Raw genomic sequence first — 20,968 nt, 5'->3', positions numbered from 1 at the left:
TCTATATTGTTGACTAAGAAGACTGATAAGAAGACAAATATGTTATTATCATGTCTTATCTATTTAGAAAGAAACTAGTTATATTCTATTCTTTAAACCTGTCTTGAAACAAAATTTTATCCAGTTTTATAAAAGGTCAGTCAAAGAAATTGCCGAGTGTAAAGAGGTCGAACAGGAGCGACGATGTTTGGGCTTGTTGACTGTAGGACTAGCATGGATGGGGAAGAGTAAAGAGGTGAAGGCAACAGTTCTATGGTCGGGAAAAGATGACGACTTTCCAGTTCATCATTGGAGAAGTTGTGAGAGAACAATCATCTTGGATGAGAAGAGACAACATGGTGTCATTTTTTAGGGGGAAAAATGATTTCTGTAATTGACAATTAATATAACTCTTTTTTTATTAAAAAAAGGAGTAAATTTATCATGCTTGATAATTGAATGGAAAAGACACCTCTTTGTCCCCTACACCGTCCGCGAGAAGAAAACGAGATCAATTTATCACATCTCTCAACATTTTTTATTATAGTTTATCTCTGGAACTCTCTCTTAGTATAAGGGCCGGAGTAGCTGTCCTTTTGCTTGTTAACGTTCAAACAAATAAATGTGACAAACCAAGTGCAACTTTACCCTGAGAACCATAGCCATTGCACGAAAACCATTTTATTTTATTTCAGGTGCCTAGTTCGATTCTTTAAGAGTATCTGAAGTTAATATCTTGGATAATAGTGGATACAATAAATCTCTGCTAGATTGAGAAAAAAAATAGAAATATTGCAATTTGTAATAATTAGAGGAGAAATGATAAAAGAGTAGATTCTGAAGCAAGACCGACAAAATTACAATGACATGCTTGTTTCAACCTCTTTCGGACGCCACATCGACTTCTGAACACATAGCAGTCCTTCCTTATCCTTTGAATAAGATAGGATGATGTCCCACTTGAGAGACTTAACCATACTCCCTATCTGATCAATTGTATCAGCTTTGTCACGTACAATTAATTTCCCTTTGGGTCGCAATATCCTGTCCACCTCCGTTATTATCGACAACAATGAACACCTTCAAAGCAACACAATTAGTATAAACCATCAACTTACACATTTATTGAATGATATACAACCTAAAACCCGACAGAACTTTCACACCTTTCAAAAGTTGATGACTTACTCAAAACATGAAAAATGCGTCAGTTCAACTTTGAGGTTTTGAGTAAACACAATTAGTAATCAAACTGTTAACTTATACATTTGAAAGATATTTAACAATTCAAAGACGAATTCAAAAACCATAAAAGGGAGTTCAACTTGAGGTTTCAGATACGTTTTGAATCATAGGGGTTTCTCCACTCTTTGCCATTATTCAATGCTTGATATCGACTAATAATGTTCTGATTGAAACAGGAAGGGTGTCTCATGGACTAACCTTTTCTTAAGTTTCGAGAATAGATGATCTGCATGAAGGAGATCATATGTTCTTGGATAGGTGCTAAATGACTCACACCAATCATGATACATCCCAAACAGCCCTCGCTCGTAGATAATGGGGAGTGTATCCGGCAAATCAATTGGAACAACATTCATGACCCAAACATTCATGTCCCTCAAAGCTGCAGCAAAACTGAAAGCAACAAGGTATAAAACAGACTTTTCAATGCATTGAAGAAATAGGAATGTTAAATTTGCTTACCCGCCATATACAGATCTCATATCCATAACATTTCTGATGGTAGACCAGTCGATTCCCATTCCATTGGAATAAGATTTAGTTACAACATGTTTCCAACGGTCATAGTCAGTTTCATAGTCTTCAGGTGCAGGTTTACCATAAACGCCAAGCTGAGAGCTATCTAGCCAATACGGTGTCTTTTCTAGCCTCTGTGGCCAATGTTCTGGCCATGTTGTGCCGCGGCTACTGGGATTCACTGGCAATTTGTGAATGCATGCTTGTAGAGGAACATACCTGTGTGTTTACAAAAGAGATGACCGAATTTGATATGATTTAACATAACACAAATGCAAAATCCATTTGATCCAGTTTTGGAACCAACAAACATACCAGGCAGCATCTGGATTATCAGTCTCTTGGCAAATAGGAGGGTTGTCTTTTGCTCTCTTCTCATAACATTTATTATCAGAAGGCTTTCTGAAAATAGCTAAACCCACTTGGTTTACCGTGTCATTTCTCCTTGTCACCATTTGCCAGCACATTGATTTTGTCAGGGAAGACATAGCTGGAATTTGATTTACGTAACAAAGATGAACAATTGTCAATAGCTACAAGGCCCAGTAAACAGATACAATATTGACAAGAATGAAATACCCAGCTGGAAGACTAGTAAACCCGCAATTTTCTTTAACATATATTAAACTTGATGGTTAAGTTTACCTTTTACATTATCAATTCATGTGGCATGTTCAATTGTCAAACCACATAAACAAATCTATAATTCCTGCAGGAGTTCAGATTTGAAAATCTATTTCACAAAGGTCAAATTGATGATAACTCTTTCTGCAACCTTTCTTCAGGTTGAAGAATACGCTCCTATTGTTCAATTATTCTAATCATGCTATGCATAGTTCCATACCGTTCATGAGGGAGAAAATTTCCATCCTGGTCAGGGAAAGAAAATTAAGCAATCATTAACAATATGTTCTAACCTTTCCACCTTTTCTTCAAAGGAAGAAAGCATTTTCACATAATCAAATAATGTTATTATATCTCTGAAATTCCTGTAGTTACAAATCAATCAGAAGGTAGATGAATAAATTATTTGGGTTGATGCCGAGTAAAGGTAACTGTGGCAATCCTCGTGGAGAAAGTGAATACTACAAGAGATGGCTTGGAGGAAGGTAAGATCTTCATGAGCAACTTCACGTAGAAAACCTTTCTGGGGACTGAGATTATTTCAATACTTTCAAACCTATGGCCAGAGCACACTTTGTCACAAATTGTGTTTCAGGCCAGTCTGGGACCTTTGGATTCATCTCCAGTGACGGAGGTCGTTGATCTGCTTTTAAAGGTTTCCCATGCTCAAGAAGGGCAGTCTCTGCAGATGGGTCGTGTTGTTCGAGGTTGCCTAAGACAGGAAGGTTTGGATGTTCAGGCTAGTAGGCACTATTCCTTTCCGTGATGGATTGAGGCGCAATTATGCACAGGTGTTAGGAGCTAGTGTGGGTAGGAAAGAGTATAGCCCATCTTTATTCAGATCATCTGCGTGGACAAGATACCTGAAATGCCTCAACAAGAGGACAGACAGGGGATTGTGTTAATCAAGTCATTTATTACAGGTGTTTGGAGAGGGAACCATCAATTTAGCTTGTGCGCTCAGGACATCATCTAGCAGACTCCGATCAGTCTGCCAACAACTTGCTACAGTCCATGATCAATTAATCAAATGAGGTCATTGGATGGACCTTAGAAGCACTTTGGTACAGCATTCTTCTCCTAGCTTCTGAAAATGTAAGTCAGATGGTTGGACAGGGTTGTCATATACAAGAGGCGTGCTTCTCTTCGCTCACTTTTACTGGAGGATCTTCTGATAGATTGGCTATGCATTCTACTAGGGCAAAAGGTACCATGGTGTGGATATTGTGGATGTTCATGAGGGGGCCAGATTCATCTTGAATGGGAAGGGTGCTGCTGTTGATGCTATGTTGGCCGAATTGGCATTGGACACCTGATTCAGTACTTTTTCTAGCCGCAATTATCTCTATAGGTCTCCATCTTCAATGGAGATCAAACTTAGTCTTCTTTATTGGAACTTGAGACAACTCAATAGACTTTCTAAGCAGCAACAGGTAATGAAACTCACAGCTGAAGTTAAATGTGATGTTCTAGATGACATCTTTATCCATGGACTCATGGGCTTCTCGTTAATCTCAATGGCAGTCTAGAGGTCTAACCCTTTGGTTCTCTAGCAGATGGGAGCTACTAGAGCAACACTATGAGTTCTTGTCTGTCTCAATTCTTCTTAAAGATTCTTGGACTAAAAATTGTATTCCTTTTCCTTCAATTTACTAGCCTCTTACAAATGCTGAGAGGGTCAACTCCTTGCAAAGCTTGATTACCTAGGGGATTTACGTGACAAACCTTGCTTTGTATAGGATGATTCCAATTATACATTATTCTTGGATGAGAGACTGAATTGCTCAGGGAGTTGAGCAGAAGCAGACTTGCTTCAAAACTAGCTGACAGATCAGGCAATGTGGGATACTCATGCATGTTCGATGGCTCACCTAGCCCAGTGCCAGGGAGTACTCAGTCATGCAAAGTTAGATATGATTTTGATAAATCCTATATAAATGAGACACCTTATGATTTGTTATTCTCTAGGTTTTCAAATCTTACAATGCAAGGCATTCAATGCTTTAGATGAATGAGAGCACCTATCTCGTCCATGACGTTTTGTTCTAGCACTTGTTTATTTTGCAGAGACTTGGCTCAATGTTGGACTCAGGATTTTGTACCCTTTATGGACAGTTGTTTCAAATACTAATATAGGATGAAAGATAGGTTCACTCCAAATCCTTTTTTTTTTAAAAAAAAAAACAGAAGGTAGATGTAAAAGAGTAACTTAAAAAATAACTCATACCTTTCCAAATTTCAACATCTTCTGGATGATTTTGGTAAACAGGAGTTGCAGACCAGACAAAATAACCACCAGGACGCAGCAACCGATTCAATTCCAACAAAAGTTTGCCACCTATGATTTTTATGTTAGATCAAAAGCTGGTTATTAAGAAAATAGGATTGCGTGCACAAGAGTTACTACCTTCTATGTGCCATGGTACTCTACAACGGGCACAATGTACAACATCAAAAACTTTGCTTGGAAATGGAAGTCTTTGAGTTCCCATGACTGCTGATATAGCTGGAATTCCTCTCTCAAGAGCAAACTGCACTTGGGCTTCGTGTTCATCTTTGGGTGCAAGTGACATGGTCAAGACATCTCTATCAAAGTTGTAGCCACCAAAGCTAGCTACTCCACATCCAACATCTAAGATGACACGAGTTCGTTTCCCCCATGCAATATCAGGCCATGACTGCACTTTTAAGAGGAAAGAAAAGAATGAATTTAGTGACTTGATAACGTGTATATTCACCTCAATAGGAGAACCATCAAAATTCCAGCCATGAGAAACTAGCAACCCATGGCCCAATTATTTTAGATGAGAAATATATATGCCTATTAATTTCCTTGAATATTTTCTTTGTATAGGATCAAACAAGTCACAATAATTTACAAATATGTTATCTTCTGTAGATTTTCAGTGGAAGAAAAGAAAAGACACATGTAGCTAACACTTACTATAGAGACACACCTTCTTGTTGTTATCTTTAGGTGTGTAAATGAACTAAGCCGCTCATAAGATATTCAAACCTCAATTCGATAAAAGCTCATTTGAGCTCATTTAATGAGGCTCGTTAAGATAAACAAACTAAGCTCAAACTTCATAATATTCGACTCGTTAACTCATGAACATATTCGTTGAGCTTATGAATCAACTTTTAAATAAAAAAATAATAATTTTGATATTGAATTTATAGATTTTACACTCTATTTATGAAACATATAGACAAATATATTAAATTTATTTATTAGAATAAAATAATAAATTTTAATAAGAATATTATAATTTTCTCTAAATATAGAATTTAGTTTTTAATTAATATTTAAATTTATAATTTATAATTTATATTTATTAAGCTCATTTAAACTCGATAAAAACTCGAATAAGCTGGTGAGCGATGAATATATTCGTTAAATAAAGCTCAAGCTCGGCTCGATTATAAACGAGTCAAACTCAAACATTCAAGTGTTCGGCTCGACTCGATTACACCCCTAGTTATCTTCTTACAAATAGGCCACAGAAAAGATTGATTACCAACAAATGAGAGGTTTACCCATCAAAATTCAGAAGCATAAAAATAATATGGTGCATGATACGGATTTCAAGAGGAAGATACAAAAGATTGGGGAAAAAATCCAAGAGCATGCATTGAATTTGAATGAAACCTCATGGTACACTAATAAATAATTAGGTAGAAAACAAGGCTACAATTCATGTAAAAAATCCGTGATATACCTCTTGGATGAAATCAATGTAGTGAAGTGCACCGTGCTTAAACTGAGTTCCACCCCCAGGAAATGTGAGATACTCTCCTGAGACTTTCACCCAATTCTGATGTCCTTTAACTGTTGCAAGCTTGGTCCGGGGAACATTGTTGTACCATATCTGTGGTTTTTCAGAGAAGAGAGAATGTTTATTAGACCATACAAGATGAAGAACCCAACGGAAATTGAAGAGCATTATTGGTAAGTTAGTACCTTCTCCCTGCTCATAGGCCACTTAATTGGTGGCTTGTATCCATCAGGAAGAGGAACAAGGCAAGTCGGTGCATTATCAGGACAGTGTCGCTCTCTGTGCTCATAATGTTTAGTGCTTCGAAGCTTCCCAATAGCTGCTTCATTGTCAAGACATGGGATATAATCTGTTCCAGCCTTTACATCACACAGTTTCCAGCTGAGTTCTACGTTTTGGCCCTTGGAAGATGAAGCTTGGACATCCTTCTCATTCTTTGATTCCACAGCTTGAGTAGACCATGCTCCGTTCTCACTATTAGTCTCATTCAAAAGCTCTGACTGAGTCCCTAATGGAAAAATCTCATTCTCACCCTTGTCCTTGAGCTGATTTTCTTCTTTGCCTTCTTTAGAGGATTGATCCACTTCTTCCTCTATTTCATTTGTTTGAGAACCAATTTTGTTTTCATTGCTTTCATCATTGTTCTCGACCCCATCATTTTCATGCCCACCAGTCTCATCACTTGTGCTATCAACCTTTTCTGCATCTTTGGTTTCCTCAGTTGTTCCACTATCCTTATTGTCTTCTCCATCACTACCGTCTGAAGAATTAGGATTATTCTCATTATCATACCCCTTTGTAGGATCTTCATTTACCGAGTGTTCAGTCCTAGCACTTGAAGTGTATTTAAAGCTAGCCGGAGAAGTTTCATCACTCGTGTCAGATTCAGTGTCAAGTGATAGAACCTCTTCTCTGGATTTAGTTGAGGATGCAATCATCCACACCCCAACTAAACAGACGGCAATCAACACAGTAATAGTTGTGGCCGAACAGAATGATGATGATGTCCTAGAATCCGAACGCGAATATTTCCCAGAAGCCATGTTGATAGCTGTAACAAAGTAACTACGACCTATTGCATCAATAGTAAATGAGTTTTCACACTTCACCAGTTAGACAAACATGCATCAAAAACTAAACGATAACCATATCGAAAAATTATAAAATCAGCTAAACACAGTGGAAGAAGGGTATAATCGAATAGATCCATATCATTCTTCTATCAACTCACATGCAACGAAGAAGAAACCATGAATTCTTACAAACATCGAAGGAAAAACGAGCAGCAAAGGCTCCCTGTATTCCCAGACCCCAGTTCTAAATTTCTCGACAAAATACGCCTCAATCTTATACTTAGAAAACAGCAGTTGTCAGCAGATCGACAGCGAGTTATTAAACTCAAAAATCCCACACCATTAAACAAGAAAGAGCAACAAAAGAGGAAGCTCCTTAGAGCTAAAAAAACGAGAAAACAAATCTACGACAACGCTCACTCAGGTTTAAACCTAAATCCACCCAAAGATGTAGAATGCTAAAATTGAGGAAGCAAAAAAGCTACGAACGTGTACCTCTCTCCCTCCTACGTAGCCCAACTACTAAGCGGAGAAGGCTGGAAGCGATGCGAGAGACAATGCCGCCACGAAGAGAGCCTCGAGATCTCGATCTCTCTCGCTCTCTCCCTCTCACTCTGGAGATGGTAAATATATACACCCACTCGATAAAGCGAGGAAGTGAGGGTATACCATACGCGGGGAGAAATCAGCCGAGGCGATGCACCATTATCCGATAACTCACGACTGTACCTTCGTTGTGATTCAATAGTTTAGAGGGGACCACCTTAGACTGTAGACCCACCAATAACATGGAAGGCTCGAAACTATGTCCGAGAGGCCCAATCGGCATGTGTTCCTTCGTCGCACCGTTGTAATTTGAAAACAAGCGAGGTTTCGACCAGAATAATTTGTCGTTTTCGTTGGTCTCGCATAAGCCAAACTCTATCCGAAGGTCTAAAACAAATTGGGGGCTAGTGGAACCGTAACTGCAAATTGAACCAGATTGATAATTACTAAATTACCCTGATGTCGAATTAACTACGATGCCGCTTCCAAAGAGATCGATGTTAAGGTCTTGTTGTAGTATTGGTCAAATAAGGAGGGTGAAACAGGAAAGAAGATAGTGTCGGTGAGCGGTGGCGAAGCCACTCCGGCTAAATGAGTTGGGTAGGGCCGACACCGGTCCGTGAGAACGCCACTGAATGCTTCTCGTCTTTTGATGGTCTCCGGAATATTCTTATTAATTTCACACAGTAAAGAATATATTTTTATTAATATTTTATTATTTAAAAATTTTGTTGAAATATTACTAATATATAAAAATTATTGATATAGGAAATGATTAATGAGTACCATGCAAAAGGAAGACCAAAAAATAAAATTTTTTTATATTCATTGGATTGGATGGGTACAAATGTCATTAGTAAAGTAACAATTAAAAGTGAAGTAACATTTTTGATAAAGTAATTTTTAAATGAAATAACTTTTTTGGTAAAGTAATCATTTTATGAAGTCATCTTATATAGGTGAAGTAATCTTTTAGGTGATAATGATCCTCTTGATTTTTTCTCTTCTTCGTTTTCTTTTCTTGGCCAAAAACAACCTTATGTAGTTGTTAGCACAACAAAGGTTGTTTCTTCTTCAAGTCGTGAGTTCATGAGACGGATGGAAAACGTATTCGTGTGGATATCATAGAGGTGCAGACGTGTTGATCGTGCTGAGATCTACATCTAAATCAAAGTTGCTATCAGAAGTACAAGTTCACGCAACAAAGGTAACTATTCTATTTGATAGAATAGGAAAATATAGTATATATTATTCGCAAGGATCTCTGCAGGGATCCTTTGCATTATATATTGTTTTATGTATCAAATCCCTATAGTGATATCAGAGTCACTTGCCAATGTATATACATCGTTTTAGTTCTGTTTTATATGTGATATAGAAGAACATGTGTTTAATATGACATGGTGCATGGTTATAGCCCTTAACCCCTATGTGATTGGATGTGTCTGTTGTAATTCATAATACGGTCTGTGTATCGTGCCTCTCCTTTTTCATTTTTATTGTAAATTTAGACTACCCTCGAATGTAACTCAAGATTCTTTAGATTTTGTAATGTACAAATTAGAAAAGAATTAGTCTACTGAACAATGGTGAAAAGGGGAGAAGGACAACAACACAGAACGACAAAAGAAGCACTTGGAGAAGATGCTTTGACCTAGGTTGACCTTTTGCTCTTCTCATTAGCTTGAGAAGATTGTTGTTGATGAGGCTATAACCATGTCATGTTTATTTATCATATATGTTGATGTATACCATGATATGCTATGATTGTATGCAATGCATGTGTACTTTAATCATAATTAGGTCTCTTTTTAAATATGCCTAACAAAGTTTGTTACTCACTTTTACCTAGATCAATTATAGGCATATTTGCCAAAGCAAAATGACTCAATTTATCATGGTAGAGTGCGACAAGATAATTGTGATGTCTGACTATTAAACTTTGGATGTGACTTAACTAAGTTTTCTTAATTAGATTTAGAACTTAGAGGCATATCCTATACGATAAAATTTAAATTATACTAGTCTTGGGCAATTAACCAAAGCTAACTCAAGATGAGTTATAATGTAGATTTCATAAGATGGGCAAATGAACAAATAGTCTTGTTCATTCAATGATACAAGAGTTACAAATGATATAATTGATACACGTTGCCAACCTAAGTTATACTAAGTCTTGGGCGATTAGCCAAAGCTAACTCAAGATCATGTATAATATGGATCTTGTCCCACATGAATATCATCGCGATTGGATTTGGAGCTAGTAGTGTGGGTAAAACCATATTCATAACTTGTTCCTACCAAGCTTTACAATTCAGTGAGAGAATCATTTAATTAAAGGTCTAATTAAATGATCTAAATATGATACTTATTTCTACATTTTATTGCTATAGATCACCATGTCATCAAATACATCAAATACTCTCTCTCTGCGATTTGTCCTTGATAAGGACAAGCTCAATAGAGCTAATTTCTTTGACTGATACAGAAACCTGAGAATAGTTCTCAAGCAAGCAAGAAAATTGTATGTCCTAGAGCAACCCATTCCTAAGACACTCCCCCACTACTGCCACTAGAGCTGATAAGGATGCTTATAAGAAGCACCAAGATGATGCATTAGATGTATCATGCCTTAAGCTTGCTACTTTGAACTCTGAGCTTCAAAAGCAACATAAGAACATGGATGCTTATGATATGGTCAAACATCATAGACAACTATATCAAGGACAAGCAAGGCATGAGAGATTTGAGATCTCTAAGGCTCTATTTTAATGCAAGATGCAAGAAGTAAGTCCCATAGGGCCTTATGTGCTCAAAATGATTAGGTATGTAGTAAACCTACAACTATTGGAATTTCCATTAGGCTAAGAATTGGCTACTGACCTTATTCTATAGTTGTTTTCTACAGTCAATTTATCATAAACTATAACATGAATAAAATTAACAAATCATTGCCTGAGATGTTAAGCATGTTGAAAACTGCTGAACTCAACCTTAAGTAGGCAAAGCCTAGTACCATTTTTTTGGTACCAAAGGGAAAATGAAAATGGAAGCCCAGAGGTCAGGGTAAGACCCAAGCCAAAGGCAAAGGCAAGACTCATGCATTCAAACCTAAAGGTACAGTTGCTAAGGAAGGAACTTGCTTCCACTGTGGTACCAGACATTGGAAGAGGAACTGTAAGTTGCACCTAGAGGAAGTGAAAAAGAAGAAAAGTGAGACTTCTGCCTCAGGTATAAATGTTATAGAAGTTAATCTATCTATTTCTTCTTCATGGGTATTAGATGTCAGATGTACATCTCACATTTGTATTAATGTACAGGGGTTGAGAAATAGTAGATCATTGATAAAGGGTGAAATGGACCTACGAGTAGGTAATGGTGCAAGAGTTGTTGTTGTCACTGTAGAAACATATTCCTTATATTTGCCCACTAGACTTGTTTTAGAACTAATAGAGTATTGTTATGTGCCAGCCTGAACAAAGAACATTATCTCTGTTTCTTGTTTAGACAAGAGAGGATTCTCATTTATAATAAAGGACAAATGTTGTTCTATTTATTTCAATAAAATATTCTATTATAGTGCACATCTTCTAAATGAACTCTATGTTCTAGACTTAGAAAACCTAATCTATAACATAAATACCAAACGATTTAAATCTAATAATTTGAACCAAACATATATCTAGCATTGTCGCTTGGGTCACATAAATGAGAATCACATATCCCAACTACATAAGGATAGACTTTTGGACTTATTTGATTTTGAATCATATGAAGCATGCGAATCTTGTCTTCAAGGTAAGACAACAAAGACTCCATTTAGTGTACATAGCAAAAGAGCTAATAATTTGTTATAACTCATACATACTAATGTTTGTACCCCTTTCAAAACAGCAGCTAGAGGAGGCTATAGTATTTCATTACTTTTACTAATGATGTCAGTAGATACGGCTATGTTTATCTAATAAGACACAAGTCAGAATCCTTTGAAAAGTTCAAAGAATTCAAGAATAAAGTACAAAACCAACTTGGTAAGCATATTAAGATGTTTTGATCAGATCGAGATGGAATTTCATGATCATTTCGTTGAGTGTGGGATTATACTCAACTCACTCCACCTGGAACACCACAATGGAATTGTGTATCAAAAAGAAGAAATCGTACATTATTAGATATGGTATGATTGATGATGAGTCAAACAGAACTTCCTACTTCCTTCTGGGGACATGCTCTAGAAACAACAACTTTCACACTTAACCACGTTCCATCTAAGGCCGTCATAAAGACACTATATATGATATGGACTGGGAAGAGTCCCAAGATATCTTTCATGAAGATTTGGGAGATAAATTAGGACCCAAATAAAACAAGTGCTACTTTGTAGGATATCCCAAGGAAATAAAGAGATATTACTTCTATAATCCCACACAAGGTAAAATGTTTGTTGCCAGAATTGGTGTCTTTCTAGAAAGAAAATTTATTTCTAGAAGAACTAGTGGGAGTAAAGTTGATCTTAAAGAAATTCAAGATACATAAACTAGAACTAACGCCTTGATGGATATTGAACAGGTATCACAAGATGTTGTGGATCATGATTGTGTTACACCGTAAGAAGTTATGGAGGAACAACCTGTTCAAGTAGCATAAGCTCTACGCAGATCTGATAGGACCCGTCGTCAACCTGAGAGATATTCTTTTCTCTTATCTGACCACGGTAATATACTCGGATGGGTCTAGTGGCTAGCGCATGAGGTGTTGCCACAATGAGGTCTGGGGTTCGAATCTCGGCAAAGCCGAGGTAAATACCTCCCTTATGTGCTAGTCACTATTCCAAAGGCTAGTAGCCGCCCGTGATTTATCTCCTCCGTGTTGACCTTGTGACGGGTTGGTGGGGGTGCTGAGGGCGAGCGTATTCACCTTTTACCATAATTGTTGGTCTCAATGAGCCTACATCTTATCAAGAAGCAGTACAGGGCCTACATTCTGAGAAGTGGCTAGAGGCCATGAGATCCAAAATAGAATCCATGTACACTAATCAAATATGGACTTTGGTTGATCCACCTAAAGGTATTAAACCCATTGAGTGTAAGTGGGTCTTCAAACTAAAGATTGACATGGATGGTCTTTTGCATACCTATAAAGGTAGATTGGTGGCTAAAGGATTCAAGCAGATTCATGGTATAGACTATAATAAAACCTTTTCATCAGTTGCAATGTTCAAGTCTATTTAGATCATGCTTGCTATCACAACTTACTATGATTATGAGATCTGGCAGATGGATATCAAAATTGCATTTCTTAATGGAAATCTACTTAAGGATGTGTACATGACACAACCTGAGGGTTTTGTTGATCCAAAATATACTGGAAAGGTGTATAAGTGCAACATCCATTTATGGATTGAAGCAAGCTTCTAGAAGCTGGAATCTTCGATTCAATGATGCAATCAAAGCATTTTGTTTCATCAAGAATGAAGATGAACCTTGTGTCTACAAGAGGGCTAGTGGGAGCACAGTCATCTTTCTCATATTATATGCAGATGGTATACTTCTCATTAGAAATGATATCCCTATTCTTCAATCAGTAAGGACCTGTTGGGAATTATTTTTCAATGAAAGACTTAGGTGAAGCAGCCTATATTTTAGACATCAAGATCTATCGAGATAGATATAAGAGATTGTTTGGTCTAAGTTAGAATACATATATTGACAAGGTGCTTAATCATTTAACCATGCAGAATTCCAAGAAGGGATTTCTACCATTGTCACATGGTGTGAGTCTTTTAAAAACTCAATCCCACTCTTCTAAGGAAGAAAGGGACCACATAGATCAGATTACTTATGCATCTGCTATAGAGTCTATCATGTACACATACTTTGTACTCACTCAGATGTCTCATATGGGTTAAATATGACGAGCAGATACTAGTCAGATCCAAGTGAAGGTCATTGGACAGTAGTGAAGAATATTCTTAAGTAGTTGAGAAGAACTCAAGATTATTTCTTGATCTTTGGAGGTGACAAAGAGCTTGCTATAAAGAGTTACACCGATGCTAACTTCTAAATTGACAAGGATGATTCCAGATCGCAGTCAGGGTATGTATTTTACTTAAATGATGGTGCTGTAAGCTGTAAGAGTTCAAAGAAAGACACAGTTGCTGATTCTACAACAGAGGCCGAGTACATTGCTAATTTAGTTGTAGCAAAGGAGGTTACTTAGATTAGGAAATTTATTGCAGAGCTTGGTGTTGTTCCTAGTATAGCTAACCTAATAGACCTCTATTGTGATAAGAATAAGGCTATTGCATAAGCTAAGGAACCTCGCTCTCATCATCAATCTAAACACATACTACGGAGATTCATCTCATTCGAGAGATCATCGATAAAGATGATGTGAGGATATGCAGAGTGTTGGTGCAGGAAGCACCAAATGATAAAACCTGTATTTTGATAATGGCAATAGTTTCAAAGTTAAATTGTCTTGTAATCTAACAAGTGTTGAACCTGTTAGGACGTATACTAAAAGCCTAGATTTTGTATAAATATTTATAAGAATCATATTGGTCAAATGTCTATATTTTTGCTAAGTGTAGTTGTCCATTTAATTTATATTGAAGATAACATGGTGTGAGGAGACACACAGAAGATCATATTATCAGTTCCTTATAAATTATAAATGGTAGCTCACAACCAAGATGGAATGGGACAAACCTTTGGAGTGGTTGTAGTGTAATTTGGTATTTGTTTATCTTGACTATAAAATTATACTAGTACACTATGAGTGTTTGAGCAGGACCATTTGAGGTAGTTTCTTTTTATACTAACTATATAAAAGAACAAAACCTCTGTTATTATGAAAGTGTGTACTCTTAATCATGATATAATAACAAGCACATATACTTAATATTTATTTCATTAATTTATCAAAGGGTGTGATTTAATTTGTTAAATCAATAGGGCCGATAAGTTGGGAAATGATATTATTTATATGGTATGTTATTGATTATAGAATGAAACTGTGTCCTAGTAATTTAGGTTGATGATGTCTCCTTGAGGAGCTCATAAGGATTGTCATGTAAACGCTTTAGGTGGACTTAGTCCAACATGATGATAAGGTTGAGTGGTACTACTATTGGAGCTAGATATTAATTAAGTGAGTTGTTAGTAACTCAATTAATTAGTGGGCATTCAATATCTTAAACACAGGGAGACTAACACACTCATGATAAGAAGGAGTCATATTGTAATATGGGATTGGTGCGGTAGTGCAAAAATAACTCTTTAGTGGAATGAGATATTATTGATGAACTTGAGTTGGGTGTTCGGGGTGAACACGGGAAGCTCAAGTTCATCGGGAGACCAAAACTAATTCCTCCTCTAGGTTCCTATTGTGGCCACTTATATAAAACCTTATATTCACCCAAAGCCTAGCTTCTTAAGGCTCAAGCTAGGGCTGGCCAAGCCTGGCTTGGAGACCAAGCAAGGGGCTGGCCAAGCTAAGCTTGGAGCCCAAGCTAGGGCCGGCCAAGCCTTGCTTGGTGCCCAAGCAAGGGGTCGGCCACACACAAAAAGAAGGAAGTTTTATTTTTTGTAAAATCTTTCCTTTTATAGAGATCCATAAAAAGGATTTAAAAGGATGATTTTAATATAAAACTTTCCTTTTTTAGATTGGTCATAAAAGGAAGTTTTTATTTTGTTAAAAACTTTCCTTTTATGTTGGTTTTAAAAGAGAGTTTTAAATTTTAAAATATTTCCTTTTATAGCTTTCTACAAAGGAATAAAATAGAGATTTGAAATTTTTCCTTATTTGTAGTTATCTATAATGTGAACGAAAGATTTTAGTTTTTGTTATAAAACTTTCCTTTTTGAAACCATATTTTATTTTAAATCTTATCTTTTATAGATATCCATAAAAGAATTTAAAAGAGAGAGATTTTAATTTATAAAACATTCCTTTTATAACTATCCACAAAAGAGATTTTAAAAGAGAGATTTTAATTTTTTGTTTAAAATCTTTCCTTGCTTGGAGAACAAGCTTGTGGCCGGCCATGCTATGATAAGAAAGGAAGTTTTATTTTTTGTTACAAAACTTTCTTTTTATGCTAAGACCAAGGAATATAAAAGAGAAGGAGGGGGTGCCTCACCCAAGAACACATCTTCTATTCCTCTCTATTCTCCTTGGTGGTCGACCCTTGCTCTTTCTCTTCTCTCCTTTTGTTTTCTCTCATGGAGGTCGGCGGCATCAATTGGTGGTGATCACTTGGTGGTCCTGTTGCTTGAAGGAGAAGAAGAAGAGAAGGAAGCTCTCTTGTCTAGCATCCCTTGGAGGATAGTTGGTGGACGGATCTTGGAAGCTTTGGAAGAAGCTTGGGTGGACTACCTTTTGGAAGATCGTCGCCCACACGACGTTCAAGAGAAGGAGAGGAATACAATAGAAGATCAAGAGGTCTATAAGCTACAAAAGGTATAACTAGTTATAGTTTCCGCATCATGACTAGTTCATCCTTTTGTATAGATCTTGTAAAACCAAACATAAGAGGTTATCGGTTTTAAGTTATCATTTTTGTTATCGATTTTATTTTTTGATTTCATGTTTCGATAATGTGTTTTTATGAGGTCTCTATAGTTAAACCTAGTTTACTGTAAAAAGTTAAATATCCAATTTCTCTGTGAGACTTTGTCTAGGAAGTGGTAGATGATCTCATATCCAAGAAGGCCTAGTGCCTCGCCATGTTTAACCTAGAAGCCGATCTTAGAAATAGATATTTGATAACTTCTGTAATATGGTTTAACTTAGGAAGATCACATCGGTTGAACTTGGAGTAAGAATATTAAGTTTCGTTCTCAATCCAAGTTTAACTTCTAAAGGAAAATTTGGATTAATAATGTTAAGCATCGTTTGCAATCCAAATTTAACTTTAGTAGAGCACATGGGTAGCTAGGATAGTTCTATGCTTGTATAAATTTTTGTACAGGGGAACTAGGACGGTATTAGGAGTAGCAACCAACAGAACCAAGTGTGAAAGAAAGTCCTAAGTGTACTTAAGCAAAAGTCCTAGTGGATTCTAAGCAAGTGGAAAACCCTAAGGGATGATAACCCTAAGTTTTAGAAAGTCTTGGCTGGTAGTGTACTTTGGGCAAAATCCTAGGGTCGGGGACTCTAGGAGAAAATCCTGATGGTCGCACACTAGGTGAAAGACTGGATGGGTCGGCGATTGGATGTCCAGCGGGAAAGTCCTGAAGTCTCCGGCACTGAGCAAAAGTCCAGTCGGTCTGGAGGACTGATATGACAATAGGTAACTTCTCCTAAGAGGAGTAGGTGAGGACACGCTCCCTGTTGAGGGAACAGTAAGCGTTCATTCGACCTAGGGTTTCCAGAGGAAATTCAAAAGTCAAAACTAGACAGTCATGGGTAGCTAGGATAGTTCTATGCTTGTACAAATTTTTTGTACAGGGGAACTAGGACGGTATTCTGAGTAGCAACCAACAATTGATATCAAAGCTAGGTTATACCTCTGTGTGTTTGGTTTTTAGTTTAATTATGCACATGTAATACATATTTTAGGCAGGATAATAGTAGGATGTACAAATAGATTAACTCTGTGGTTTCAAACTCCAACTATTATGCCCTATTGTGATTGTGTGTGATTAGACCCTCGTGTTAGAGTGTATACTAAAAGCCTAACTTTTTGTAAACATTTATTTTGAAATAAAGAATCACATTAGTCAAATGTCTACATTTATATGCTAAGTGTAGTTGTTCAATTAATTTATATTGTAGATAACATGGTGTGTGGTGTCACACACAGAAGATCATGTTATCAGTTCCTTATAAGTTATAAAAAGTAGCTCACAACTAAGATGAAAAGGAACAAACCATTGGAATAGTCGTAGTGTAATTTGGTATTAGTTTATCTTAACTATAAAGTTACACTAGTACACTCTGAGTGAATTGAGCAGGACCATTTGAGGTAGTATCTTTTTATACTGACTATATAAAAGAACAATACCTCTATTATTATGAAAGTGTGTATGTTTAATCATGATATAATAACAAGCACGTATACTTAATATTTATTTCTTTAATTTATCAAAGGGTGTGATTTAGTTCAATAAATCAATAGGCTCGATGAGTTGGGAAATGATATTATTTATATGGTGTGTTGTTGATTATAGAATGGAACTGTGTCCTAGAAATCTAGGTTGATGATGTCCCCAAGAGGAGCTCATAAGGATTGTCATGTAAACCCAGCAGGTGGACTTAGTCCGACATGATAATAAGGTTGAATGGTACTACTCTTGGAGTTAGATATTAATTAAGTGAGTTGTCAGTAACTCATTTAATTAGTGGGCATTCGATATCTTAAACACAGAGAGATTAGCACACTCATGATAAGAAGGAGCCCATATAGTAATATGGGATTTATGCGGTAGTTCAATAATAACTATTTAGTGGTATGAATTATTATTGATGAACTCGAGTTGGGTGTTTGGGGCGAACACGGGAAGCTCAAGTTCATCGGGAGACCAAAACCAATTCCTCCTCTCGTCCCTGGCGTAGCCTCTTATTTATAAAGACTTATACCCACCTATATCCGACTTCTTACCCATCTATACCCGACATCTTACCCACCTTAAGGTGGCCGGCCAAACCTAGCTTGGAGCCCAAGCTAGGGCCGACCAAACCAAGGCATGATGGGTCAAGTTGTGGCTGACTCTAGCTTGAACCCAACCTTAGGTGGCCGGCCAAAATAAAATAAAAGGGGAGTTTAAATTTAAATCTTTCTTAATGTGGAAGACATGATTTTAAAATAGAGTTTTAAAATTAAATCTTTCCTTTTATAGCTCTCTACAAAGGATTAAGGAAAATGTTTGATATCTTTCCTTATTTGAAGTTTAAAGGAAGATTTTAATTTTTGATAAAACTTTCCTTTTTGTAATCATCCACATGTTTTAAAAGAGAGATTTTAATTTATAAAACTTTCCTTTTATAACCAACCATGAAGGGAATTTTAAAAGAGAAATTTTTATTTTAAAAATTTCTGGAAACAAATTAGGAAGTTTTAATTTTGTGTTTACAACTTTCCTTGTTTGGAGGAGATGGTGGTGGCCGACCATTAAGGGTTTATAAGGAAATTTTTAATTAAATTTTCCTTCTTAAACATTGGCAAGGAATATAAGGAAGTTTTATTTATAAAACTTTCCTTATTTGCCACGACCAAGGAATATAAAAGAGAGGGTAGAGGTGCCTCACCTCATAACATATGATCTAGTATTCCTCTCTTCTCTTCCTTGGTGGTGGTCGGCCCTCTCTTCCTCCTTTTCTCCTATTCTTCTTCCTTGTGTGGTCGGTGGCATCTTCATCTCAAGGAGCTTGGTGGTGGCCGGATCTTGTTAGAGGAAGAAGGAGATATAGGAGGCTTTGTTTCTTAGCATCCCTTGGAGCTTGGTTGGTGGCCGAAAGTTCTTCATCTCTTGAAGATTGTTGGTGGACGAAACTTGCTTGGAGAAGAAGGAAGCTTGGGTTGATTCTCGTCTCACTAGATCGTCGCTCACACGACGTCTGAGATAAGAAGAGGAATACGACAGAAGATCGTGAGGTCTATAAGCTACAAAAGGTATAACTAGTTATTAGTTTCCGCATCATAACTAGTTCATCCTTTTGTTTAGATCTTGGAATACTAAACATAAAAGGCTAGTGATTCTAGGTTTTCGTATTTATGATTCGATTTGTGTTTCTTTTGTTTTTCGATCTTGTGATTCGATTGTTCTTATTGGTTAAACCTAGGGTTACTATAAGGAGATTAGATATTGAATTTCATTGAAAGGCTTTGTCTAGGAAGTGGTGGATGATCTCATACCCAAGAAGGCCTAGTGCTTCACCATGTTTAACTTGGAAGTCGATCTCTGAAATAAATATTTAATCAAATTTGTAACATAGGTGGATTTGGATTAAGAATGTTAAGCATTGTTTGTGATCCAAGTCTAAACCTTTAAGAAAAGATAAATTGAATTTCAAACAATAATATTAAGTTCTGTTTGCGATTCCTAATTTAATTTCTAAAGAACACAATAGGTTGTTAGAAAAGGTTCAGGACTTGTACAAAATTTTTGTACAAGGGAACCGGTACGATATTCCGAGTAGCAACCAACAATTGGTATCGAGCTAGGGTTTGCCTCTGTGTGTTTGGTTTTCAGTTTAATTATGTGCATGTCATACATATTTTAGGCAAGATAATAGTAGGATGTGCAAATAGATTTAACTCGTGGTTACAGCATCCTAGATCCAACTATTATGGCTCTAATGTGATTGTGTGTGATTGAACCTTCGGACATGTCGAGGGCATTTTATGTGTGTGCATGATTGTATGTATTAAATACAGCAGGAGCTGTATTAGTTTTAGGATTTTACATTTTTGTTTCGATCTAGATTACATGTACATTCATTTGTGGAATATAGGATCGATATATATATTTTATTTTTGTCACGGATCGTATCCTTGCGAGGCGTGGTACTATTTGTGGATCAGAGGCGCAGCGAAAAAAAAAGTAAGATAGATGCGGCGACTAGACCCGATTGCGGTGGCTAAAGATGGCAGCAGCTAGGGTTGGTAGTACACGGAAGACAGTGATGGAAAAGGCCGTAATAGTTGGAAAATTGTTTTTCCATATTTATTGTTTTATTTGTTGTGATGTTGTGTGCATGGTTAAAATTCCTCACCTTAAATAACTAAGTGAGAGAGGCATTAGTAAATAAATTCCACGGTCTCCATTATTGGTTTGTAAGTGATGCAACAAACTTACGTGTTGGCTCGGAGTGCCTCCCTCCACAACGGATGAGTTTGTTTGTGGATCACTAGATAAAACTTACTTTATGGATGGTTATAGGAAATTATTTAGGAGCGTGTGATCTTCTCTAACTGAAGGGGCACAATCCTATTTAATAAACTATGTATCAAGTAATGGTATACACTTAGGCATATTTAATAGTATCCTCCCCAACGGAGTCACTGCTATTATTTGTGTGACTAAAGGAATACCAACTATTAATTTTATTTGTCAAAGTTAGGATGACAAGAAAATAAAATTAATGGGTAAAACCTCCTCTTACAAATGTTAAATTTGTATACGTCCACACTAACGTGACATGCAAAATTCACGGTGTTTTGAGGTATTGGTAAATTTAAATAGTATTGTTTGAGGAATC

General features: G+C 36.6%; 1 protein-coding gene across 2 annotated transcripts; it reads right to left on the bottom strand.

The window, feature by feature from the left end:
• Positions 1-730: 730 nt before the first annotated feature.
• Positions 731-7,863, bottom strand: LOC122005730 (probable methyltransferase PMT26). 2 transcript variants are annotated; one of them, XM_042560878.1, is made up of 9 exons: positions 7,712-7,863; positions 6,329-7,215; positions 6,087-6,236; positions 4,772-5,042; positions 4,592-4,702; positions 2,056-2,230; positions 1,687-1,959; positions 1,423-1,617; positions 731-1,059 (listed from the first exon to the last, which is right to left on the bottom strand). In XM_042560878.1, exons 2-9 carry the CDS (start codon positions 7,184-7,186, stop codon positions 837-839), a joined length of 2,256 nt encoding a protein of 751 aa, XP_042416812.1. In that variant the 5' UTR covers positions 7,187-7,215; positions 7,712-7,863; the 3' UTR covers positions 731-836. The 2 variants fall into 2 exon arrangements, with proteins under 2 accessions (XP_042416812.1, XP_042416813.1); XM_042560879.1 differs by having other exon boundaries at positions 6,329-7,194; positions 7,712-7,848.
• Between the last annotated feature and the right edge of the window lie 13,105 nt (positions 7,864-20,968).

This window comes from Zingiber officinale, chromosome 7B (assembly GCF_018446385.1).
Source record: "Zingiber officinale cultivar Zhangliang chromosome 7B, Zo_v1.1, whole genome shotgun sequence".
Lineage (NCBI taxonomy): Eukaryota > Viridiplantae > Streptophyta > Magnoliopsida > Zingiberales > Zingiberaceae > Zingiber > Zingiber officinale.
This window is presented reverse-complemented; position numbering and strand designations above follow the sequence as displayed.